The 27,809-nt window shown below is 43.3% G+C and overlaps 1 protein-coding gene and 1 long non-coding RNA gene across 12 annotated transcripts; both read right to left on the reverse strand.

Annotated features, from left to right (window-relative positions):
• Nucleotides 1-254: 254 nt before the first annotated feature.
• On the reverse strand, nt 255-5,072 carry LOC123065755 (uncharacterized). Of its 10 annotated transcripts, none has more exons than XR_006431136.1 (7): nt 4,705-5,072; nt 4,514-4,602; nt 4,082-4,393; nt 2,753-2,802; nt 2,382-2,451; nt 593-2,282; nt 255-313 (listed from the first exon to the last, which is right to left on the reverse strand). It is a non-coding gene; the product is annotated as an uncharacterized lncRNA (long non-coding RNA). The 10 variants fall into 10 exon arrangements; XR_006431130.1 differs by having other exon boundaries at nt 4,082-4,400; XR_006431135.1 differs by having other exon boundaries at nt 4,514-4,608.
• A 17,990-nt stretch (nt 5,073-23,062) lies between these two features.
• On the reverse strand, nt 23,063-27,505 carry LOC123070965 (glucose-induced degradation protein 8 homolog). 2 transcript variants are annotated; one of them, XM_044494403.1, is made up of 7 exons: nt 27,310-27,505; nt 25,605-25,746; nt 24,640-24,787; nt 24,487-24,562; nt 23,843-23,954; nt 23,663-23,754; nt 23,063-23,419 (listed from the first exon to the last, which is right to left on the reverse strand). In XM_044494403.1, the coding sequence occupies exons 1-7, from the start codon at nt 27,343-27,345 to the stop codon at nt 23,375-23,377; spliced, it is 651 nt and encodes a 216-aa protein (XP_044350338.1). In that variant the 5' UTR covers nt 27,346-27,505; the 3' UTR covers nt 23,063-23,374. The 2 variants fall into 2 exon arrangements, with proteins under 2 accessions (XP_044350338.1, XP_044350339.1); XM_044494404.1 differs by having other exon boundaries at nt 23,063-23,392; nt 27,310-27,472.
• Between the last annotated feature and the right edge of the window lie 304 nt (nt 27,506-27,809).

The raw sequence follows: 27,809 nt of genomic DNA on the forward strand, positions 1-27,809 counted from the left end.
ATCTGCCAGCAGATGGCAAAGTGACTATATTGCCCCATTTAATTTTGTTTTTTCTTATCAGTTCATTTTCACAGAAAATCAAACACAAATATATTTATATGACCAATATAGCATATTCAACACATATTACCAATAGTCATGAACACATATATATCCAACACATGTTACCAATAGTAGCAAGTTTCATCCGTACATATACATAGTTTCATCAATATTACACAGTTTCATCCATAGGTAGCAAGTTTCACAAGGTCAAAACAAAAACTAAATACAAGCACTCCATCAACCCAAGCTTCCGTGATCTTAAGCAAATCTGTAAAATGGGAAAGAAGAAAGTTAGAAGAAGAAGACTAGAAGAAGAAGATTATTATGATGCAGAAATATGCATGGATTGTCAAAACTTGCATTATCCTACTATCGCTAGTACAACAAAGCTGCAGGTTGGCATAGTTCATGAACCATGTACATCATGACAAATACAATATCATCCAATGCTCGACTATGAACAAAATTGAACAATTACACCTCACAAAGGCGGAGCATAGAACCAACAAGCAAGTAGGAGGGGTATAAGAGGACGTGAGGAGCTCACCGGAGGGGGTTCTAGCCTAGGCTGAGCTTCATCACCATGGATGCGGCTAGGGAAATCAGACGAGTCTACCATCATAGGAGCACCACCACCACCACCGCCAAAACTGGAATGGCCAGAGCAAATCGCCATCATATGGGTCACCACCACCGAATGATCTTGCAAGGTGTAAAGTCTCCACATTTCAGTATAAACTAGTGGCGTCAAGAAACAAGCAGTAGCAGGCAGAAGGTAAATTCTAGTAACTGATGATTAGTAGACAAAAACAGGAAATAGATCGCACCAGTAGCAAAGTCCACTGCCGCAAGTCCTAAACATTTCATTCAGATCATATATGAAACTCACTAGTAAGCGTGCATGTGCAACTCACGTTTCAAACGTTGATCAAGTGAGTGTGAGTTCACGGTATAAAACTAAAATATGTTTTGCAAATAAATAAATTAAATGGATACAAAACTGCATGTCGTTTAAATTGTATTTTAAAAAGTGAGACATCACTGTGATCCAATAATCAGATGAAGAATCAGTTTGTGGCCTCGATAACCAATGTTTTCACGCAAAATGGTTTCTGAGATGAATTTACACACAACCAATATGTAAGTTCCGAGCACATGCAAGAGAAGAATTGAAGTTATGCATATATCTTACCCTGTTACCATCAGATGCAAGTGAACTATTAGCTTAAGATCACTTGAGCCCAGAGAGCGAAGAACATTTTTTTTCAAATTACATCATTTAGAATTGCAAAATGGACCAAAGATAAGATAATTCATACATTGGATAAAGTGGCAAAATATAGCAATGGTGTAAATAGGCATGGGACATCCCAAATATACATTGGATAAAATGCAAGGTGATAATAAGATTAGATCTGGTCACTTTATTACAAAGTAGTAAGACTAAATCTCCCAAAATAAAAATGGTTGTTCTGCCTATAAAATATATAATGCAGCCCCAATTAAAAAAGGTAGAATAAATTATGCCACAAATTGCATCATCGGCCAGCCTAACTGCGCTAATGTATCCATTTCAGAATGGCAAGCAAGCAAGTGTGTCGGGTAGCTACATGACTATAAACTTTAGTGTGGTCGATGATACCAGCAACCATCAAGTCCTCGTACTACCGAACAGAAGGATCACACACTTGCAGCTAGAAATAATCTGGTACGACATCATCTTTTATGCTATTCAGATCTATGCAGAAATATATGAACTTTATATTAGTAAATGAGATCTAACCTTCTCGGTAACAATGTTGTCATTGACACCCACATTCTTTGCAATCAATTTGAATGGAAAAACTGAAATGTTCAATGGTTCAACATGATTGTTTGTGACCCACATGTGGTGGACCGTGTTGGCTGCGGGTATTAGGAGCACGGGGCAATGTCATTCGTTTCTTGTACCTTATGAAACAGGGTATCCTTGACACATCTACTTTAGCAGCCAATTTGAAAAGAGTTCACACTCCACAACAATACCTTCCTCAATGGCAGCGTGCGAAAAGAAGAAGCAATTCAGAAGCTTTAAGGAAGCAACAAACTAATTGACTTAATTCTGCTTCTTTGAAAAGCAAATACAAAGGACAACTTGAAATGTTCAATGAAAAAACATTGATTGACTCACCTAGTTACATTAGAGCATCCTCAACTCCCAACCTCTCTTTAAGTTCAGTTTATGTTCGTCCTCCCACCTATCAAGTCATGGGTTACAGTCACCATATCATCCTTCCTTCCAACAGGTTATCAAGGAAAAGAGCAGCATATCAACAGATAATGCCCTCCATTAATACATGAATGACAGCGACACCACCGGCCAGTGCTATCCTCTGGTTGAGTTCTCCTTCTCGTAGTCTAGTTTTGCTGCCAGCAAATTAGTAATGATAACTTAGAATCAGACTTAAGACTATGACACTTCCTATGTTTGCGATAAATAAAACAACTACACATATAGGTCATACAAATAGATTTATAATCAACTCCCAGGATGAAGCCTTCAAGAATTTCTAATAAAGGGAGGCATAAAGAAAAGAAAAGGAGGCATAAAGTGTATTGTAATATGAAGAAACTTCTAATCTGCATCTACTACCAAGAATTATAAAATGGAACCCTCAAGAATTATGCTACCAAGTCAAGGGAGGCATAGAGAAGAAAATGGTCGTACCTCATTGAGATTTTCTATCTATGCCATCCTCTTAGTCACTTCTTCCTGGGCTACATGAAACTTCTGTTATGAGTTGTGAATGAAAGATAAAGCAACAACAAGGAGATGATAGAGATATAGCAGATCAGAACCATTTTGACATAATGATAAATTCCTACAAGATTCCTGTAAATCAAAGGAGGTCTTTTCTTTAATAACAAACGAAAGGAAGCAAGTACATGCAAAAATAAATTTGACACTCTTGCCAATAAAATGTTGTACCAAACTACCAAAGTAAAGCAAAATTTACAGAGGTATTGTAATTCGGTTTCTGTACCAAAATCAACGGGAAAAAAATCTCAAAGATGTGGTTAACAAAATCTGCCGGCAATGCAAACTTGCAAACAAACAATACCTACTAAATCAGTGGTGCCTTGCAAATGCAGGTTGTTGTGTGCCTACAGAACGTCCTAATTCCTAAATGGGCATTGAAGGCCTACGGGGATCAGAGGATCAGCCTTATTCTTATGCTTCTACCTACAGGGATTTTTTGAGCTAGCTAGGTTAAAACTTGAACTAATTAATAATATATATGTATATAATAATAATGGAATACCTGACATGAACTATAATATTAATATGAGGGCCTCCTTGTGTTTATATGTATAGAATGCTTATATGTATATATGTATAGAATATGTATAGAATATGGGCCTCCTTGTGATTCCTCAAAAGAATATCAAATGTGAATAAACAAAAAATCACTCTTATCATTTACTTTTCTTTACATTAAAATGAAAAACATCCACCAGGGAAACCTACTGTTCTACTAAAAACACATTTGTTTCCCTGGGGTGTACTGTTTTGCAAACTTGTTTCTCATATCAATCTTGCTAAATCTCAGTCGACTGAGACCTCGTTAAGAGTCTCAGTCGATGCTATATTCTTGAGATCCTACACTGAGATTTTCTCACATAGTACTACTATTTATGCCAGTTCATAAGCATTTTCCACAAACTACTTTGAGATTTTGCACTGCGTTTGGCTGGGAGGTAACCGAATTTGCCAGCTGGTTACTTGCTTTTGCCCATGTTTTGCAGAACAAATAACAGGCCATACTAGACATGAAGAATGACACTAGGTCCATGGAAAAATAGCACAAGAATTTGTTTTTTGGATGCTAAGAAAGCCGGCAACAGGCTAAATTGCACTTCCTCAGCCTCTCTAAAAAAGGCACCTACAGCATTGGATATCAAAAGGACCCGTCGAAACTTAGTTTACGAAATCGGAGATATCGAACTTAGTTTACAAACTCTGCTAGTACATGATATTGCAACCAAGCTTGCATACCTCAGGTTTTCAATGTCTTGACAAACGTCAGCATCACACAAGCTTAAGAGCATTTTCGAAGCATTTCAGCATAAGAAACATTTCCGGGTCAAGCTTCTAACAAATAGTCCATTAGCTTTACCGAACGATCGTAATCATCTTCAACTCCGCACCTCCCTCAAGGTCATAAGAAGACCTCTTCTCCTTTGACGGAAACACTAAAACTGGATTTGTTATTGTTCTCTCCCCTTGTCTTGCATTGCTTATAGCCATTACACAGGCTGATGCCTGGACGGCCGCACTATTGTATTCCACGAAATTTGATTGCATGGCCTGCAAGCTGATATCATCAGATAATCACTAAACAAGTAAGCGGTCAAACCGTAAGACAGACGAGTTTTCCAAATGATGCTTATAACAAGGAAGCTGCTGGAGGGGGCAGAGCTGAATTACCTATGGTTAGGCAGAGCCATGATCATCGTCTTGCTGCTTATTCTCGGCTTCGAGCCATTCGTCGCTGCCGTCAATCCACTGACGTAGATCTGCTACTACAGAGACACCCACATGAATGAGAGCACCTAAAAGCAAACCTTGAGCTCCTATCTACTGCTCTATTCACTAGCGCCTCATATCCACGAACTGACCAAGACTGCATATACGGCATCGTGGTGTGCCGCGGTGATGGCGTCGTCGATGCCTGCCCCAGCTGCATCACCACAGCATTCCAGGATGTGTGGTGGGCCGTGGATGAGGGGGAGGGCCGGCGACGGGGCGGGGGAGCGACGGCGATGGGGCGGGGGAGTGACGCGGCCGGTGACAGGGCAAGGGAGCGACGGGGCCGGCGACAGGGTGGCGGGGGAGGGCCGGCGACGGGGCGGGGGAGGGCCAGCAACGGGGCAGGGGAGCGACGGTGACGGGGCGGGGGAGTGACGCAGCCGGCGACAGGGCGGGGGAGCGACGGGGCCGGCGACAGGGTGGCGGCGGGCGAGCCTAGAGCGCCATCGACGGGGGTTGTTCGGTGTGTGGATGAGATGCGAACAACGTTTTTTTTACCTGGATGGGTGGGGAGAGAGAGAGAGGGGATAACCCCACAGTTTTTTTTACCTGGAAAAAAATAACCCCATCTCTTTGCCATCTGCCAGCAGATGGCAAAGAATCTTTGCCGTCTGCTGGCATATGGCAAAGAGGTGGGGCTGGTATGCCGTTACATGCTTGACGGCCACAGGATTTGCCAACCTCTTTGCCATCTGCTGGCAGATGGCAAATATTATTTGTCATCCACTAGCAGATGGCAAAGAATTGGCTGATGGCAACCATGTTCTTTGCCGTCTTTCAGTTCTTTGCCATCTGTTTTTTATAAGTAGATGGCAAAGACGTTCTTTGCCATCAGCTGGCAGATGGCAAAGAGCTGGCTGATGGCAAATTCCCTGTTTCCAGTAGTGACTTCTATTCCTCAGTGCTTTACAACAAGGGCAAAGTCTTCGATCATGAGCATATTCCTCATGTGGACATGGAATCCATGCCTTGCTTCTCTCAAGTCCTCAGCATGATTCATGACGCTGGCTTGCTCAATTTCTACTCTGACATAGTTGATTGGAATGAAGAGCTTATTCTTCAGTTCTACGCAACCTTGCATATCACAGGCGATGTTGCTGAGGTCAATTCTTGGGTGTTGGACTGGATGACTGAAAATACTCATTAAAAGGCACCAGCCTCTGAATTTCTTCGTGCCTTACCTATCAGTCCTCCACCTGACGGTGCTCGCTGTGTGTATGATGAACCTGAACTTACTGATCACTATATGCAAGTGCTCATGAAGCCGCTGAAGCTAGGACAAGCTCCAAGGACCAAATTCCTTGTGAAGGAATTGCTCTATGTGCCCAGAACCATCTACCGCATTCTGACGAAGACCATGAGTCCCATCAAAGGCCATGACTCATCCGATGAAGAAATTATCGGAATGATGAAGAATATGCTTTTCAATATCATGCATGGCATCCCCATAAATTATCATGATTTCTTCATGAGGACTCTGGCAAATGTTGCACTTTCTCCATTTGAGCTGAAGCCTTACGCGTCGTGGATCATGAGATTCCTCAGAACAAGGTTTTCACTCAACTACAAGGCAGATTTTCAGAATCACCTCATCTACTTGCCCCCTATTGAAGTCCTCAAGCGGACAATTTCCTCATCTGATGAGAAGGGCAAGTCACCAGCTGTGATCGATGAAGGCACTCGTCCATTGGATGGTCAGTTCCGCCAAGCTGCATCCTACTCCACCAATGATGACTCTGCCACACATGATTCTGCTGCCAATGCTCCAAAGTCAAGTCCTCAAGCTACTGCTCCTCGTGTGATGACTGACCGTGAACTGCTGATAAGTCTTCACCAGAAGGTGGATCGCAACCACAAGTGGGTTAAGCGTCAGTTTGGTTCTATTCTTCACAACATGACTTCCACACATAATGCAGTGAAGAAAAACCACTACTACCTCCATGAAGTGTTTGATCACACCTGGGCTATTTTGTCACATCTATATGGTGAAGAAGATCTGAAGCAAATGGGCTTCAAGGAAGACTTTCACTGGTCTGCTCCTCCTCCGAAGAGATACAAGAAGGTCAAGGTTCCTCCCTTGGTGGCCAGCTCATATTCTTCATCATGCGATACGGACGAGCATGAAGACTTGGACGACACTGCAATAGGCCCTACATCGACTCAAGACCCTGCCAACGCTGGTGCTCCTCCATCATCATGATATTCTTCAGGGGCGTTAGTCCTCAGTTTCAACCCTTTTGGTCATTCGATGACAAAGGGGGAGAAATTTGAGTTAGTCTTCAAGCGGGTCTATATATGGGCGTTTTTTGCTAAGTTACAACTCTCATTCTTCTGATGACTTTGATGGATCGAGTTGTAATCTTAAACTCTATGGTGGCTTGATACTTTTGCTGTGTTCTTCTGCATGCTTATTCCTCATTTATGTTAATGCACGCATGCTGAATTACATCAGTCACCATATTTCATCATGCATTTCAAATTCCTCATATTATATGTTAAATGCGTTTATGAATGACAAGATATAGGGGGAGATCTCCATGATTATACTCTTCAAGTGTGCATTCCTTCAAAAGCAAATTCCTCACTATGCACATCTTCAGGGGGAGTTCTTCTATATCTTGCAATCAAATTCCTCAATATCATTATTTACACTTCATATGTTTATCCCCGTTGAAAACTTAACCTATATTGTCATCAATCACCAAAAAGGGGGAGATTGTAAGTGCATCTAGTGCCCCTTAGTGATTTTGGTGTATTGAAGACTTATAGGTTAAGGGACTGATGCGTTTGTGAGTGTACACAGGTATATAAGTCTATGAGAAGTTTGATATTTACAGAGAATGTCGACCCCTAAAAATGAAGTTCTTCATCTGAAGACTTTGGATTTCTGAAGACTTTCTGAAGACTTACTGAAGACTTTGAAAGTGAAGAAATTGGTGTGACCCTGAAGACTTGGTATTCATTCGAGGAACATGAAGCGTGAAGAATTTTGTTTTTATAGTTTCATTTTCTCTTTCTTGAGTCATAGGAAACACCGTACTGTTAAAGGGGGTCGAGGAAATACTAAGGAAAAATTTCCATGTGATGCTCAACTCAAAATCCTACACCTACCGATCCCTTCGAGTGAAGCCATTGGAAATCTCATACACTTCAGTCAAATTCTTGAGTGACAGAGACAAAGTTCTTCTGATCTCTGAGGAATTTGTTCTGACTGAGGAGTTAGGAATTCGCTAGTGCAAATTGCCTACACAGTGAGGAACATGATAGCCTGAGGTATTTGAGAGTCAAATATTCCTACCGTTGCTGTGCTACGCGCCAGCTGTCCCAAAATATCTACCCACCTAACGGTCATATCAGACAAGGGCATTTATGTCTTATCATGTCGGGCTACTCCGTAGGCTATAAATAGCCGCCCCCTACAACCACTAGCTGGTTGGCTGCTCCGAGAGAAACTGACACTTGTCATTTGAGAGCAACCCATCCTCCGAGGACTTTGAGCGAAAATCATCAAGTGAGGAAATCCCAAACCCAAACCTACAAAACCCCAAGTGATTGAGCATCACTGAAGAGATTGATCCTGCGTGGATCCGATGCTTCTTTCCTTTGAAGACTGTGCTTCTTCCAGACGGTTAGGCGTCAAGGTCTAGAGCATCCAAGAGGAATTGTGGATCACCGAGTGACCAAGTTTGTGAAGGTTCGGAAGTCACGTGAAGACTTACCACGAGTGATTGGGCAAGGTCTGTGTGACCTTAGCTCAAGGAGAATACGGTGAGGATTGTGTGTCCGGGACTGTGTGTCCTCGAGTTTAAATACTCAGCCGCTCCAACCATATGTACAACTGAGACAGCAGTTGGAACTGGTCTACCAAATCATTGTCTTCACCGAGCTAACTGGTTCTATCTCCTCAACTCTTTCATTTCCTCATGCATGTTGTTGTGTGCCTGTTCATATCTGTTTGAAGACTTTGACTGAAGACTTTCTCAATTTCCTCAGTTCAGTTTCTTCAGTCTGTCCATCTTCATCTTGTGTTATCCTGTGTTTACGCTTTCTGTACTCTGTGCTTGTCTTCATTTCATCATGATGACTATGCTTGTGTTCTGTTTCATTCCTTTCTGAGTACTTATTCTGCTGCTAGTAGTTCTTCATTTAGGAATTTCCTCACCAGCAAATTCCTCAGTGAAGAATTCATAAAAATCTCCTATTCACCCCCCCTCTAGTCGATATAACGCACTTTCAATACCCCTCCACCCCCTCTTCATTCGTGGAGAGAGCCATCAGAACGAACCTACACTTTCAACTTACATTTTCTGAGAGAGAACCACATACTCATGTGTTGAGACCAAGATATTCTATTCCTACCATATGAATCTTGATCTCTAGCCTTCCCCAAGTTGCTTTCCACTCAAATCTTCTTTCCACCAAATCCAAATCCCGTGAGAGAGAGTTGAGTGTTGGGGAGACTATCATTTGAAGCACAAGAGCAAGGATTTCATCATCAACACACCATTTGTTACTTCTTGGAGAGTGGTGTCTCCTAGATTGGCTAGGTGTCACTTGGGAGCCTCCGACAAGATTGTGGAGTTGAACCAAGGAGTTTGTAAGGGCAAGGAGATCGCCTACTTTGTGAAGATCTATGGCTAGTGAGGCAAGTCCTTCGTGGGCGACGACCATGCTGGGATAGACAAGGTTGCTTCTTCGTGGACCCTTCTTGGGTGGAGCCCTCCATGGACTCGCACAGCCGTTACCCTTCGTGGGTTGAAGTCTCCATCAACGTGTATGTACGATAGCACCACCTATTGGAACCACAACAAAAACATCTGTGTCTCCAATTGTGTTTGATTTCTCCAAACCCTTCCCTTTATATTTTTGCAAGTTGCATGCTTTACTTTCCTCTGCTCATATACTCTTTGCATGCTTGCTTGAATTGTGTTAAGATTGCTTGACTTGTTCTAAGTTAGCTAAAATTTGCCAAAGACTAAAATTGGGAAAAGGATAAGTTTTTATTTGGTCAAGTAGTCTAATCACCCCCCCCTTTAGACATACTTCCGATCCTACAAGTGGTATCAGAGCTTTGGTCTCCATTTGCTTTGATTTCCATAGCTTTTGGTGGTCATAGCCTTGGTTTCACAACCTAGGAGAGTATGGCATCTAGCGAGGGAAACTATCACCGTAGAGGTCCTTACTTTGATGGTACTAATTTTGCTAGTTGGAAGCATAAGATGAAAATACATATTCTTGGACATAACCCCGCAGTTTGGGCTATTATGTGTATTGGCTTGCAAGGTGAATTCTTTGATGGGAGAGAACCGAACCGTGAAGCTAGCGCGGATGAGTTGAAGATGCTGCAATACAACGCTCAAGCTTGTGATATTCTCTTCAATGGATTGTGCCCCGAAGAATTCAACAAAATCAGTCGTCTTGAGAATGCAAAGGAAATTTGGGATACTTTGATTGATATGCACGAAGGTACTGACTCCGTCAAGGAATCCAAGTTGGATGTGCTTCAAAGTCAACTTGACAAGTTCAAGATGAAGGATGGTGAAGGCGTCGCTGAAATGTACTCTAGGCTTGCTCTCATTACAAATGAGATTGCCGGGTTAGGAAGTGAAGAGATGACCGAAACATTCATCATAAAGAAGATCCTAAGAGCATTGGATGGAAAATATGATACCGTGTGCACATTGATCCAAACGATGCCCAATTACAAGAATCTCAAGCCAACGGAAGTCATTGGAAGAATTGTTGCTCATGAGATGTCACTCAAGGATAAGGAGGAGCTCCACAACAAGTCAAGTGGTGCTTACAAAGCCTCATGTGAATCCCCCACATCATCAAGTGAGAAACAAACCTTCAATGAAGAATTGAGCCTAATGGTGAAGAACTTCAACAAGTTCTACAAGAGTAGAAGCAAAGAGAGAAGCTCCAAGTCAAGGTCCTACAATGACAAAAGATCTTCTAGTCGAGAGCGTAATTGCTACAATTGTGGAAGACCCGGACACTATTCCAATGAGTGTACGGCTCCCTACAAAAGAAGAGAAGAATCACCTAAGAGGAGAAGTAGAAGAGAAGAATCACCACCAAGGGAGAGAAGGAGTAGAGATGATCGTTATGAACGAAGAACATCCCGGAGGAGCAAGGATTCGGAAAGGAAGGACAATTCATCAAGGAGCTACACAAAACGAAGACATCAAGCTCATGTTGGTGAATGGGTATCCGGCTCCGACTCCAACAATCACTCCGAGAGAAGCTATCACTCCGACTCCGAACATACTCAAGATGAAGGTGTTGCCGGTCTAGCACTTGTGTCAACCAACTCCTACGACATATTTGATTCACCAAATGAAGGACTTGGAAGATGCTTCATGGCTAAAGGCCCAAAGGTAACACACCCTGAGTATGTTGATTTCAATAGTGATGAAGATGACTTGTTAGGTGATGATGATTTACTTATTGACAACTCTAGTGATGAATACTATGATGAAACGTCAATTAATCATGCTAATCAAGATAAAACGAATGACAATGATAAGGAGAAGATTGAGATCCTAACTAAAGAACTAAACACTCTTAAGTTAGCTCATGAAACTATCTTAGGGGATCATCGAGAACTTTTAAGGACTCATGAGAAGTTACGCTTTGAAAAGCTCAACCTTGAGCAAGAGCATGAGTTCTTAAAGGAAATCAATGGTGATCTTCGCAAGAAAAGTTCTTCTTACATTGCCAAGCATTTACTCTTATCTACTTACATGCCTCAAGTCAAGTCTAGTAACAAGAACAAAAAGGATTCTTCCTCTAGTAGTAACAATAATCATGTTAAATCCAATGTTGTTGCTTCTAGTAGTTCTCTTGATTCCACTAATGATTCTCTTAGCCAAGTTACACTTGAGCAAGAAAATAGCTTATTGAAGGGAATTATAGAGAAAGGTGTTTACAAGAGCCTTGTCGGGAGTAAGCAATTCGAGGAAATTGTACGCAAGCAAGGAAGGCACCGGAAGAACCAAGGTGTTGGTTTTGAACGAAAGTTCAATGCCAATGGAGTTGAGTGGGAAGAAGATCAATACCCCAAGACGAAGTTTGTTCCTCAACAAGAGAAGTATGATCCTACTTCCTTCAAAGGGACACAAGCTCAAGATGATCTTCCACCACAAGACCACAAGCAAAAAGGCAAGGATGAGCTTCAAGAGGAGATTGATGCATTTGAAGAAGCTCCCAAGGCCTTGGTCAAGTGGGTTCCCAAGACTACGTCAAGTTCTACTTCATCAAGTATGACTACAACTCCAAGGATTCCCATCAAGATGATGTGGATCCCGAAGAAGAAGAACTAGAGAGTTCTTGAGGGTGACTCCGCCAACATACTTCACTCTTATCATTTTGGCAAGGACAAGTGCAATCAACTTCCACATCTTGTACTAGTTCATGGAGTCATAAACCCTCTTGTTGGTAAGACAAGGGACAAGGTAACCTAATGCTTTCATAGACATCATTTTGTGTGTGCATCACTCTATGTCTATGGATATCCTTGTTTGTTCCTTGTGGGACTAACCCGTGTAGGTATTGAAAGTGCAACTCACTCCAAAGGATTGCTCCAAATGATCTACATCAACATTGAGCATCCACATCTTCAACACCTACATGAAGTCATCATCGACAAAACCCAAGGTTAGTTCATCCCTCTAAGGGGGGATCTCACATCTAGGGGGAGCTTTACTCTAAGAATTGAGTTAAAGCAACTCTAATGGTGTGAACACAACAATGCATTATGTAAAAGTGGCAACCCCACTTGAGCTTAAACGATGAGTATGACCTATGATCAAATGCTCTCATTTGACTCCTAAGTCAATATACTCATATATAGATGACCTAGTCATCGCCAATTGCTTGATAGATGCTAAAATGGTTGTGCATGCTTTGCCACATATTTCATTTGTCATTTTATTGTGTGAGCATGTTGGTTGCATATTTCACTCATTCGAGGACATCCACTTATTGCTTTGATTGTTTGGTTTCTTCTCTTTTGCCAAGTGGATGGACAAGAATGCCTAAGAACCTTCTCTAGCTATCTATGCTTTTCTTGTCTCAAACTCTATTCATGCTACATCACAAAGTTTGATCAAGTCAGATTCGAACCACTCTGTGTGAGGAGCACTCGGAGTCCCCGATTCGTCATAGACTTAAACTTCCAAAACTTCTTTGTCTGTTTCGTCTGATCGATTCTCCCATTTTGGTCATACCGAGATCACTAAGTCGATCTAGGTTTTCAATCTCGGTGCAACCGATTTGAACTTTTCGGTCACACTGAGTTGCAGTAACTGCTTGCAGTGATGCATCTCGGTGCCACTGAGTTGTTCCACTTGGTCACACCGACAGGGTCGGGCTATATATCCATGGGCAAAATTTTGGAAATGTCTCCAAACTCTTTCACCCACGCTCAGCCTGCTCTGCCTCCCTGGGTCTCCGGATCGTCCTCCTCGTCACCAGCTGCCTCTCGCCGCTGGTCTCCGCCGCCGTTAATGGGAATCATCTCCACCGTTGCCGCCGTAGCAAGTCCATCGCCAAACTAGGGTATGGACTTGATCCTTGTGCTAATCTCACTCCGATTCCTAGCACATTGTTTTTGCCATGTGTCTTGCCATGATTGAGATCATCTTATCCAGCGAAAACACTCCGTAGTCTAGTTGTGAATCGAAAATTTAGGGTTGGGTTTCTGCCGAAACCATCTCGGACCAACCGAGTTGTAGAAATCGGTTCCATCGATTTGGCCAAGGCTATTGCACATGTGATTCTCAGTCTGACCGAGAATTGCAAATCGGTGTGACCGAGTTCAGGACTTTGTGAAACCCTAGCAGTCTCGGTGCCACCGAACTGTGACTCGGTCTGACCGAGTTCACTAGTTTAGGTTCCTAAAGCTGCTTCGGTATCACTGAGTTTACAAATCGGTAGATCCGAAATGCTTTCTGTGGAAAACTAAAACTAAGTTTTTGACTCATTCTTTTGCAAAAACCTCTGTATTTTGTGATGCTCATCCTATTTACCTCATCTATATATATCTATTCACAGGGTCTGCTGTCAGTGTTTGCAACATGTCTGATCAAAGTGACAGTCAGAACAAGTCTGAGGAACAGGTTCATATGAGTGAGGGCACTAGTCCCTCTAGCAGCTATGATGGTAGCAGGAGCGCACCCAGCAACTTGCCTAAGGCAGCCACCAGGGCCAGAAAGAAGAAAACCTCAGAGTCTGAGGATGAAGACTATGTGGCTGTTGAGGGTGAGGCCACTTCCAAGAAGAAGGTGCTCAAGAAGGAATATGGCACAGTTGCTGCCACCAAGCCTGGTATGAGGACCAAAGCATCTGCTAGAAGAATTCCCATGTCTAAAGCTAGAGCCTCCACTCAAGTACCTTTGGAATCTGAACCCAAAGAGGTTGCTGAAGAAAGGAAGAAGAGGAAGGAAAGCGCCAAGAAGACCATGGCCAGGGTTGTTGGAAAGCCTTCCATGATGGAAGAGGAAGAAGAGGAAGAGGTTGTTGCACCAGCACCTAAAGCTCAGAAACTTATGGGTGATGCCATCAGGTCAGGGGTTGCTTCATCAAAGCCCAAAGAAGCTCCCAAGGCAGCTGCTCCAAAGCCTAAAGATGCACCCAAGAGGAATATAAGGAACATTCCTGCTGGAGAGAAGAACAAGGCCCCAATGCCTGAAGCTGCTATTGAAGAAGAAGATGATGAGGAACATGTCTTGAGAAAGTTGAAGCCCAAAATTCCAGATCACAATGATGTTCATCATGTAGCTGAGAAAGGATGCAGGACTCAGACAGTGGAGATTGACTAATCCCTATGCAGTCAGGAGGAGAATTGTTGTGGACTACAGGTTCCATACAAAGGAACAACAGGATTTCTATGAGACAGTGCTGCTTGACAAGAAGCCAATAGTCTGTGACATGAGATGGGTGGACTGGAAATATATCAAGGAAAATGAAGAGCACTATCCTGGAGTGTATGACAGTTTCAATGCTTGTGGAGTGGATGACTTTGTTGGGCAGAAGCTCACAAAGTGGAATGATGAGCTTATAATGCAGTTCTACTCCACAACACACTTCTACCCAGATGGAAGGATAGTATGGATGTCTGAAGGTACTAGGTACCAATCAATTGTTGAAGAATGGGCAAATCTGATCAATGCACCTAAGGAGAAAGAGGATGAATTGGATGTCTATGCCAAGAAGAAGAAGGATCACAACTCTATGACACATATGTACATGGAGATCCCAGATGCTACTATTGAAACACACAAGTTTGGATCAGTACATTACCTTCTGTCAGGATTGCCAACAATCAACTGGATCCTCAGGCACACTCTTTTGCCTAAGTCAGGTGATCACAAGATGATCAGAGGACATGCCATCAACCTGCTTCACATATTTGATGTGCCTCAAAAGTTCAAGGTCATGAGCCTTATAGTGGAAACTATCAAGAGGACAGCTGCTGACCAAAAGAGAAGTTGTGGGTATGCCCCACAGATCCAAGAGCTAATCAACTCCAAGATGGGCACTAGCACATACCTCTTGGACAAGGATCACATGCCCATCTACCCAGATTTTGAGGATAACATAGTGGTTATGGATGAAAATGAACCATCTTCTGTGCAAGCACAAGCAAAGAAGGACAAGGCAAGGACTGAAAAGGCTACAAAGATGCCAACCATTGATGAGGCACCTCAGTATTTCCTGAAGAGCAAGCAAGATCAGCTTGGCTACTTGATTGCCTCCACTCTGAGGATTGAGAAGGGATTGGCCACCCTGACTCAAAACCAGGAGAGCCTGGAGAGGATCATGGAGCAGACATTCTATGACTTGGATGTGAAGGTCACTGAGACACAGTCAGTTGTTGAGCAACTTCAGGATGGCATGCAGGAGAGGAAGGGCAAGACTACCACTGATGTGTTTGCTAGAGTGCCCAGAGCACAAAGATCTACTGCAGTGCCTGTTCCAGACACAAGAGCAACTTCGTTTGCACCAGCTACAGCTTCAGTGCCACCAGCTCCAGCATCTACTCCACTAGCTCCATCTTCATCAACTGATGCTTTCGTCCTTGGCGTTATTTCTACACCACCAGCTGAAGACCAAGCCTGAGAGTCGATTTAGTACTATGCATTTTCTATGAACTTTTTGGTAACTTGTTGCCAAAGGGGGAGAAAAATGTATAGATCATAGGCTTCGAGAGAGAGCTTTGCTTTTTATTCTCTCTTGTTTTGGTGCTTGAACTTTGTTTGCTTGTTTGATATACTTTATGCATGTGTGATACATGGATGATCATGTGTTTGATCATATGCTACATTAATGCTTGTTGGATGACATTATCCTTTTATCTCTATATGATCATTCACTTTGCTTGGTGATGAGTGCATGTGTTTAATTATTATCATTTTGAGCGCTCCACCAAGATGTATGTGACATGGGAGAGTAACTTATGATCCTAACTCATTGTGCATTTGCAGTCCAAAGCAAATCTTAAACTATGCACAAATTTAGGGGGAGCTCTCACATTTCACATACTTCTCAAAGCGACAATGTTTTTCAATCTTATTATCATTTGTCGAAGCTTAGATCTATATGTTGTCATCAATTACCAAAAAGGGGGAGATTGAAAGTGCAACTATCCCTAGGTGGTTTTGGTAATTCCTAACAACATATAGCTCATTGAGCTAATGCTACTTCTAGATAAATATTTCAGGAAAGCTCAATGAATGGCATGGCATGGATGAGAAAAGTGGACCCCTCAAAATGCTAAGGACAAAAGAATTGGCTCAAGCTCAAAGCTCAAGACTCTACATTTTATATTTTAGTGATCCAAGATCACATTGAGTCTATAGGAAAAGCCAATACTATCAAGGAGGGATGAGGTGTTGCTTAATGAGGTTCTTGCTCAAAGTGCTTAGTGATATGCTCCAAAGCCCTCAACTACTTTCTTACATCCACATATGACCTAAACCAAAAGTCAAACTCGTCCCCACCGATTCTTTCTATCCGGCGCCACCGAGTTCAGATGTCATAGCCACTGCCACAAACCCTAGGCAAATCGGTCTCACCGATAGGGATCTCGGTCTCACCGAGATGGGATTGTAATCTCTCTCTTTCCCTTCGTAACATTTCGGTACCACTGAGATGAGCGATCGGTCCCACCGAGATTGCAATGTAAAGTCTCTGTTTCCCCTTCGTAACATTTCGGTCTCATCAAAATGAGCAAACCGGTCCCACTGAGTTTACCTGACCAACTCTCTGGTTAGCTTATTACCAAAATCGGTCCCACCGAGTTTGTGTAATCGGTCTCACCGAGATTAAGTTATGCCCTAACCCTAACCATATCGGTCCTACCGAGTTGCATGTCGGTCCCATCGAAAATCCTAACGGTCACTAGATTTGCTGAATCGGTCCGACCAAGTTTATCAATTCGGTCCCACCGAGATTGGCAAGTTGTGTGTAACGGTTAGATTTTGTGTGGAGGCTATATATACCCCTCCACCTCCTCTTCATTCGTGGAGAGAGCCATCAGAACGAGCCTACACTTCCAACTTACATTTTTTGAGAGAGAACCACCTACTCATGTGTTGAGACCAAGATATTCCATTCCTACCATATGAATCTTGATCTCTAGCCTTCCCCAAGTTGCTTTCCACTCAAATCTTCTTTCCACCAAATCCAAATCCTATGAGAGAGAGTTGAGTGTTGGGGATACTATCATTTGAAGCACAAGAGCAAGGAGTTCATCATCAACACACCATTTGTTACTTCTTGGAGACTGGTGTCTCCAAGATTGGCTAGGTGTCACTTGGGAGCCTTCGACAAGATTGTGGAGTTGAACCAAGGAGTTTGTAAGGGCAAGGAGATCGCCTACTTCGTGAAGATATACCTCTAGTGAGGCAAGTCCTTCGTGGGCGACGACCATGGTGGGATAGACAAGGTTGCTTCTTCGTGGTCCCTTCTTGGGTGGAGCCCTCCGTGGACTCGCGCAGCCGTTACCCTTCGTGGGTTGAAGTCTCCATCAACGTGGATGTACGATAGCACCACCTATCGGAACCACGACAAAAACATCCGTGTCTCCAATTGCGTTTGATTTCTCCAAACCATTCCCTTTACATTCTTGCAAGTTGCATGCTTTACTTTTCGCTGCTCATATACTCTTTGCATGCTTGCTTGAATTGTGTTAAGATTGCTTGACTTGTGCTAAGTTAGCTAAAATCTGCCAAAGACTAAAATTGGGAAAATGATAAGTTTTTATTTGGTCAAGTAGTCTAATCACCCCCCTAGACATACTTCTGATCCTACAGCCTCACATGCCGTGTCAACTACCTCACTCTCTAAGTGTTGTGGCTCACTCACTCCCTCAAGGATGCTCTCACTCATATGGTTGGTGGAGTCACTCAAATGGCGCTCAACCTCACATAGGATGTGTGGCATGCTCTCATGTGTGGGGCTAGTGGTGGTCACACTCATCCTCTCATAGGAAATGCTCTTAATGTCACGCATGGTGGAGTCACTCGTGTCACTCATGTGGTAGTGGCTCTCCTCACATGGCACTTGGGGCATCTCTTCATATGTGGGTGTCGGAGAGATGTTGATGCAAATATCTCCATGCGCGGTCGCGTAGCTTGACTCAGAGTATGAGTCCAATATGGGCACCGTCTTCATGTTGTTGAAGAGGTTCGCGCTCGTCGCCGTGGTCGAAGGGGATGGCCCTTGCTCGACCTTCTTGTCACCGTCTTGGTGTGGGAGGCCCATATGATGTGGCACCTCGTAGCTCGTCTCCATGACCGAATGGAGTTTCCCATGCTCGGCCATCTTCCTTGAGGGGCTTCCGAAGATGGAAGTGTCGCCCTCGCTTGTAGGTGGTCGCCTTGTTGTTGATGAAGTCGTTGTAGGCGTACCCGTGGGAAGTAGGCGAAGATGTCGTACGTCCAAAGGCGAAGATGCCTCGATAGCACTTGGCGAAGATGACAAAGTGGTGGTGGTAGACGTAGCTCCGTCTTGGTGGTGTTCGTATCGCGGTCTTCTTTTGTGCTCCTGAAGCTTGGACTTGGCGTGAAGTAGGGCTTGTTGGGACTTGTGCATTTGCGCTTGTGGAGCATCTTCATGATGATGATGTCGTTGTCGTGGTTGAGCTTGTAGTAGATGCCGTTCGTCGTCCTCGTGCACATGTTGCTTGGAGGTGACTTTCCCTTCATGATGATGTTGATCACGAACGTGATGGTGGTCGCCATGTAGATGTGGACGTGGATGAATTGCACTTGCATCATTTTCGCGCTCCGAAGACTTGTGGCTTGAATGTCGCCGCCTTGAAGATGACGAAGGGGAAGAAGACTTGATCAAGGCTCTAATTTCGTCCATCCTTGCATCTTGCTCCTCTTTATGTGCGGAAAGCTTCTTGTCGATGTAGTCCCTTTTCCTTGCTTCGGAGTGAAAAATGTCGATGGAGATGTTCTCGAGGCGCTCTCGCAATCTTGATTGTGCGCCTTGCATTTGTCGTTGTAGATCGAAGATAGACGCTTTGGAGATGTAGTTGTTCACGCCGTCATTGTTGTCGTAGATCGGAGATGAAATGCCTTGCCTATCCATCACAAGACTCGAGCAAATGTGAGTGGGAGAAGGAGAAGAACTGTACCAAATGTACCTTGACTGATGTTGAAGATGGATCAATTATCACTCAAATGTGTAACAAGGAAATAGCACAGTTGGTACCAATTCTTGTCGGTTCTCACACCTACACAAGTAAGGCTTTGGGTGGAGCTCGGTGAGGATAGTGGCCCAAAAAAATTTGATGCAAAATGTTAGCAAGAGTCAATAATGTTGAAAGATATTCACAAATTTGCAAGCGAAACAAGTAGACCAATAGCACAGGATGGCACACGGAAACGCACACACGAATAGATAAATGGGGTCGTACAACCAAGGAATGAGCACAAAATGTGGAGTCCATGTAAAACGCTCGTGTTGCACAACTCAAGAGAGACGCTAGCACGATTGCTCTATAGGCGGATACGACACTTGTGCACAACCTATAAGATGCAAAATGGATAAACTTTCTATCCCAAGTATGCTATGTATGTATGGTTCCCGGTGTTTCTCTCAAGATGATCCAAGATGATCGGATATGACAATCTTATATGCAATGTGGTATGATGCTATGGCACTTGCTTACAAGCTTCTTTGCTCTCTCTTTTGCTTAAAAGCTTTATTTCTTTTTTTTCATTGGCCACTTTTGCACAATGCACAAACCAAGATAGCAATTGTGTATATGCGGGAACAAACTTGTGACACAAGATATGATACCAATATATGCACCACGATGATATGGTATGTATGCTATGGGAAGTATGATCACTAATGTGCACAAGTCACGTTGCCGGCAATACACAAATGGCTAGTCTCGATAGGCAAGTAACACAGAATGAGCTAGGGGTTAACAATGCAATGGCAAGGGGATATACAAAGGAGGGATACCACGATACCAAGATGATATGGAGGTTACCGTCCGAGGCAATGATGAGTGGCGGTGTTCTTGATGTAGAAACCAAGATGATGGAGACTCGTCCCTAAGTAGCCGAAACACCTTAGGAAACGGAAAAACCGCGAACTCAAAATCTCAAACATCAAATGTCAAAATGGTGGTAGCGGGAAAGCGGTGGTGGTTTGCACTCGGCAATGCGGAAGTGGAATGATGGGTTATACACGTGTCGGAGTTGAAGTTGCCGTCCCTAAGTAGCCGAAACACCTTAGGAGACACAAGCCACAACTCAAACAAGCTCAAACAACTATTGGGTTAAGTTGGGGGTGGCGGAAGTGTATGGTGGGCACGCCTATACGGAAGTGGTGGTGGTGGTTGATGAAGAAGCAACCATCCCTAAGTAGCCAAAATACCTTAGGAGACTCGAATCACTACTCAAGCAACCACTAATGCTATGAGGAACAAAATAGGTTAGGTTGCGGAAGTCGATGGTGGCTATGTGGATGATGTGGTGGAAGCCCTAGGTAAAGATGCTAAAGTTCCAAAAAATTGATGGAGTCAAATGATGTTGGTGTTATTTTTGTGGGAAGTGGGATGTCAATAGCTTCAAAACGAGCTAAAGAACGCCAAAATCGGAGTTCAGATGAATTAGTTATGGCCGAAACAGAATCAGCCGAAGTCAATATCTACAGGTTACGCACGTCCGTAAATGGACGGATGTCCGGTCGTCGGACGTCCGGTCGGGTCGGAAATCCGTAAATTCAGCTCGGGTTTGGGGTTCCGGTCGTCCAGTAAAGGTCGAACGTCCGGTCGTTCCTGGGGCTCCGGACGTCCGTAAAACGCCGGTCGTCCGGTTGGTCGGGGTCAACACGAAATCCGAGATCCGGGGCGTGATTTTGAGCGAAAAATGGAGATTTCGGGGTCAAAATTGAAGAGATTTCGTGGATGAAAGATGGGGAAACTTGGGGAGATGCTAGATCCACTTGAAACCAAGCAAATCCACGGATCAAAATCAACAAAACATCATCAAAATAACAAATCACAAAAAATTGGGGCTATTTTTGATGCGGATTTTCGGATAAGAACGCAACAAAATCAAGCTAGAAAAAGAGGGTAGGGGCTCCAAAAACGTGATCAACGTGGCTCATGATACCAAGATGATGTAGGGCGGAACCCTAGGGGCCGATCTTTCACGTTTGGAGAGGATCCTACGGGGAACACGAAGAACGCGCGGAAGAACACGAGGGAAAATCACGAGGGAGAAACAAGAGAAACACTCAACCGAACACGGAATTGATCACACAAGTGCTAGATCTAAGAAACACAAAGACATACACGAGATCCAAAGTCAACAACGAACGATACAAGTGGCGGTAGCTCATCTCTGAGAGGAGGTCTTGAATCCACGAGGGATCTTCCCGTAAAGGGGTCTTGAATCCATGGTGGATCTTCTCCGAAGAGGCCGCGGTCTCTCACGAGGAGGAGATCCGTATGGATGAGCAAAGCTCTATCTCAAATGAGCTAATCCTTTGCTAACCCTAGCTAGGAGGTGGGAGAGGTCTATTTATAGTCATAGTGCAAATGGGGGTCGAAGTGAAGGGGTACAAGGGCATCAGCCCGAAGCTGCGAGCACATAGGTAGCAGACATCCGGTCTTTACTGGTCGTCCGATCGCTCGCGGAGGTCCGGACGTCCGGAAGGATCGGACATCCGCTAGTTTGGTTTGGGTGCAGGTATGCCGGACGTCCGGTGCGGCCAATCGTCCGCTCGCTGGGATGTCACCGGACGTCCGGTCTGGACCGGTCGTCCGCTCGCTGTAGCGTGCGTCTGCTGGGTCTTGGCCAGGCTGGTCGTCAGGTGCTGGACGTCCGGTCGCCAGCGGTCGTCCGGTGGCTGTAACTTCTTCGGGGTCTCTTCTTCTTGGTTCTTGTACTTGGCGTCCTCGCTAGCTCGTCCGTTGGATGTGGTGGTTCCGTGACTTTCCTCTAAGTACCGGATCATGCATAGCACACATGTTGGAGGTAGTAGCCATGTCTCACATGTAGAAAGTGACGATTTGGAGAGGAGCGAGTTCACCTTGTGTCCAATGGCGTATGTTCGAGGTCTCGTCATATGTCCTCTCGGGGTTTGGAGAGTAGTCGGAGTGTACATGGGGATGAACGTGGGATGCTCCACATCACCAATACATTGATTTGTTGATAGAAAGAAACTTAATAGATGTTAGTGCACTCCTTAGTACAATCGAAGGCAATGATGCGGCTACATGTGCAACTAGAGGGGAAGCAACGTCAACTTCTTCGAAACCAAAGATGAAGAATGAAGAAAGCATCAAGAATTAACAAAACAAGATCAAGAATCCACAGATCAACAATAGATGCATGAAAAAGATATTGCTTCAACTAGTGGGAGCAGTTATGGAAGTTGGAAATCTTCTGAAATGCATTCTTGTGGTTCTTGTTTTCTTTGGTTTTGCTATTCTAGCCAAGATTTAGTGATATATTTTATATTTAATGTTGTTGCAAAAGCAAATGAAAGCATTAAGATAGATCAATTTAAGTTTTACGGGCTGGGACGAGCTGCGCCAGATCAAAACTCGCAGAAGCCGACCCGTAAAAAAGTATATTCTGCGAATATGCTTTTTTTACGGATCCATTATGCGGGGTCTGCATCTGTGCCAGCCCGCGTCGGCCCACAAAAGTGGTTTTACGTGAACTGCAAATGAGTTATGCGGGTCGACGGGATGCGAGGTTTGCTAGATGCTCTTGCCAACCACTAACACGATCCAGCCTTCGCATAATTCCTGTAGTACACGATTTTGGAAAACTAAAGAAGCAAACGCCGCTTTATCTGGATTCTCGAATAGAAATTTCGTCTCTTTTGTTTTGGTATATACTACCGCCTTTCTTTTTCTCGGCACACTGGAATGCTGAAGGGATGGACAGAAGAGACATCCAGTGGACAGCAAACTGGCTCACACTAAAGCAATCTGAACGAATAATACAGAATGACCCGGCGCTTCCATATGTACATGTTTAACGACGACTAAAGGGGAGCAGAATACCGACGACCCGACGAAAAAAAAAACACATACAACACCACTCTATCAAAGTACAACACTGTCAACAGTGTCAGGTCGCTGCAGATATGTGCATCTCGCTGTTCTTTTAACGGAAAATGGGAAAAACTCTCGGTGTTGTTTCCGCACTCTCAAGGGCACACGAATCTAGGGGTGATGATAGCCCTTTCCTTTCTGATCATGGTTGCGCCTTACTTGTCCAGAAAGGCCTTCAAACAAAACGGTGGGTAAGAATCCTGCTCCAAGAGTTCAAATGTCATGTATGCATCATGATGCCGACAACACCAATAGTGAAATCTCAATTGAAGTCGATTAGCAACTTCCAGAAAGAAGTGTTTCCTTTTGCAAGTAAAACAGCAATATTTGTGAAAATTATGTATGAGCTAGAAAAAGAGTAAATGGGCTGTAGTACACCCATACAGAATCATGACTCATAATGAGAAAAACAAAGACAGGATTAGTGCTGCTATATATTATACCTTGTCAACTTCCTGCTGTAGATATTGTCTCACCACGGTCGACTGCTGTATAACTCTCTCCAATGATGAATATGCTGGTAGATTAGCATGTGCTGCGATTGATCGCCAGACAAACATCAAAATACGATCGTATATGGAGGTTACAGTACCAGAAGCTAAAGAGAGTATCTTAGAGCGTACCGAGAATAGCCCGATTCAAACTATCTGCAACATTCTGCCTATACTCTGGGGCTAGTAGATGAAACATAGGTGACTTCTCAGGCTCTTCATAAGCTAGGAGGGCCATAAAGTCCTGCACAATAACACAAGGATCTCCATAGTTACTCACGCACAAAAAAATCAAAACATCCTCATATGTGACATGCTAAAGAAGTTACATATAACTGGTTGAATGGTGCTTCTCTACTTCAACCATATGCAACTCATGCTGCGTAGAAAATCTAGCAGCACCCGGTCTCGGTGATGATAATGGGCTACTTCTCCGTACTTGGGCAACACAAAAGATCATGTTGTATTGATAGTATGTGACAAGCTAAAACTAATTCAATGCAAATATCATGCTGAATTTGGATCTGTTGTAATCATTAAACATAATGAAACCACATCGTAGTCTGGCAAATTCAACAAAGATGGTGATATCAATCAGTATCCAGATGACTACAACACAGGAGAAATTTCAGGTGGTCTGGCATCCGTACTGTTTTGATATATCCTTCCATACGAATGCATAATATCTCATGTATCACAGACAACCAAATTCCTACTAGTATATGAAAACAAGATTTGAAGTTGTCTAATACGTCTAGGGTTATAAAAAGTTATACCTCTAATTTCTCAACATACTTGGAAACTTTACCAAAGGGTGTCAACTTTTTCTGGCCAAACTCGAGTGCTTCTGTGCTGCCAGTCAAAAATAGCCAGATTAATAAAACCATATAACCTAATTTCCCACCCACAAAATAAATTCGGCCAGTTACCATTTTCTGGAACGAATTAGCTCAATGAAGTGAAGACTTATAAGATCAAAATGTAAATCCATGTCATTCTCTAGCAAGTTGGGTGCCAACTCTTCTGTCAGTTCTATGGCCTTCACGGCATCCCCTTCCACCACAAAATTTAAGATTGCTGAAACAAAATCCCAACACAGCATTAGAACATAAGATGCAAATATCCCATGCATGTAGACAAATGGGGATGGAAATGGTCATTTTGTAAAACTGACATACTCCATAGTGTCATGAATTCATGATATGTAAGCTCAGATACATTTAAGATCTAGTTATACCACGATTATTTCAAAGGCACTAAGGAAGAACAAAGGGAGCAAATGAAAGCTACCGTTAAAAAGAAACTATAATGGAAGTATCCCAAAAAAATCAAAAAATGTAAAACATGAAGGAATTACCCTCAGGCCTCAGATTTACTTAGGTATAACTAAGCAGCCTAACATGACATGGTAAATCAAATCAATAGGTTAAAGTACATGATAGAACAATCATGTCTGAATTGGCTAGATGTTGATATCACATCCGCCAAATGAAGTGCAGTTCCATACTTGCATTGACCAGTTGATTCAGTAGGAGTATTTCAGTTAACTGAATTAGTAATTAGTACTATTAATACATCTTTTCTTATAAGATGAAAATGGACTTCCTTCATCATCTTTAATTAACATTGACATTGTAATGTTTGAACAAATATAAGAATACAAAAAATGGGAAAGTTAATGTACACTAGAACTGAAAGAAATTTGCAGAAATATAGAGAGGTTCCTTGTATGCAATTAAACAAGTACTCCCTCCGTAAACAAATATAAGAGCATTTAGATCACTACTTCAGTGATCTAAACGCTCTTATATTACTTTACGGAGGGAGTAATACACAATTACACATCCCTGAACAATACCAATAAAAGATTAAGTATTGACCTGCAAATATATACCTTTACGCTTATCCACATCTACAGTATAATCAACAGGTAACTTTAACCCAGTGCTGGATAGGAAGGTCTCTGCGGTCTCCTTAAAACAATTGTGCATAAGATAAGATAGCACTATGTTGCGAACATCGTTATCGCTGACAGACTGCGGTTGAAAGAATTCAATGTCAATAGCAGGCTATTACCAAAAGTAAGATGAAAGCATAACTAGTATCATCAAAATCTAGGGAGAAGAACTCTAGTCATCTGCCTCAACAACGGTAACAGGTTATTTTCTTGAGTGAATTTGGCAACGCCAAGACTACTTTATACTCACTTCAGCAAGCATAGCTGCATTTATTATCCATGGGCACAGTGAGATAACAGTGCTCTCTTACCTAGTAGTGTCCAAATTTCTATTTGTTGTGCATATTAATATTAATAATATCATAAAAGCATTTGTGTAGATATTTGTGAAATTACAAATGACAAATGAATATGTTCCAATTGAAAACAAATATGCTTATCGCTGACGTGCTTTAATAGTTGTGAAATTACAAATGACAACTGAATATGTTCAACAAAGGGTAAGGACTCAGGAGAGATTCTTTCACAGAACTATTCCCTATTGAGATGCAGGCATCTAGTAGAGTTGTAGTTTCAGGGAGGGTGCACGCTTGGAAATTAAGGCGTTGTCAGAGTTCGCAAATGCATGAACATGGATCGGCATGGGTATCTAAGCAGCAAAGCACATCTATATGGATCGGGCATCTAGTGGCAAAAAGAAGGAAAGTGGTAATGAGGTGACGTGATCAGCCAGCAATCGCTACATTGCGGTAGACTGATGGCCGGCAACCAATAGCAAGCACAGGACAGCAAAGGTTGGGCTGCAAATGTTTAATTTCAGGCCACCGATAAGATTGAGGTAATAAATATGGTATTGGGGTTTCGCCAGAATTAATGGCACGTAAATTCATGGATTCTAGTAAAACATCAGGTATACTTTTTCTACTGACCGGATATCGTTTTAACGTCACTACTACTACTTCCGTGTTTACCATAAGGGCAATACTACTACTTAGAGCACTCTAAAGTCTCCATTGACAGAATACCAGATTAAGAAGCATGTACAAGTGGTTCAATACTCTGCAACCTGTACTCATGTTGTTGAATGCTAAACTGGCTCGCTGCGGAATCGCCCCGATAGAGCGACCCGCCAAACACTAAGAAAGCTCCCTGTGCGGCTTACCGCCAAGCAGAGCGTCTCTTTGATTCCACTGGACCGTAGGGTACCTTAACGACAAAGTTCCAATCTCTTCTTCACTAGAAACCCACGCAATTGACGAAGTCCCAATCTTCTGCACTACAAGCCACCTTATTATCGGCAAAGAATCGATCTCTCTTCTTTACTACCACAACAACCTCATCCCCAAAGTTTGGACCTCCTCTCACTAAAAAACCTAGCACGAGCAGATCATCCAGTCAAGGCAGTCCAGTACACGGAAATCTACGCAAACGAATCCATTAGCCGAACACGAAGCAATGAGTACTTCGGGAAGGAATTCCGCACGGACGGGAGAAATCACAAGAGCGCCCCATCTACCTCGCCGCCCTATCTCCCACCCCAAACGGATTCGCGAACGGACAATAGCCAACACCAGAACCGAGGAAGTTATACGAGTGGGGGGGGGGAAGGGGAAAGAATGAGGAGCGTGGAGAGTGAGCGTACGGCGTCCTCGTAGAGGCGGGGATCCAGGTCCATCATGGCGGAGGAGAGGTCCAGGAGGTCGGCGCCGGACGCTCGGAGGGGAGGCGGGCACTGCCTGCCGCTGGGGGAGCCGAGATTCCCCGAAAAAGGTTTTTTTCTATTCTAATTTTTCTTTGTTTCCTCCTTTTCTTTGCCTGGCTGCTTTCTAGGGCCCGTGGTGACGGCGCATGAGAGGACTTCTTTTCTTCCCTAGTAGGACTAGAGAAGTGCTGAGAGTTCGTCAGTTTTACAAGGTTTTTCTCAAAGGAGAAGTGAAAAGAGGTTACAGGATTGTTAGAAAAATTTTCTACTACATATACCACAATTCTAGATTCAAAAGACCGTTCATTCATTTATTCATAAAAAAATTGAATATTCCGACGATACAATGCTTAAAATAGAATCCGAGGGACTCAAAACCAGACTTTAAATAGTAACTCTTCACTAACACCCATCTTAGGCTAACCGATGTGACGCTTCAT

The sequence above is a fragment of the Triticum aestivum genome, chromosome 3B, assembly GCF_018294505.1.
Source record: "Triticum aestivum cultivar Chinese Spring chromosome 3B, IWGSC CS RefSeq v2.1, whole genome shotgun sequence".
Classification (NCBI taxonomy): Eukaryota; Viridiplantae; Streptophyta; class Magnoliopsida; order Poales; family Poaceae; genus Triticum; species Triticum aestivum.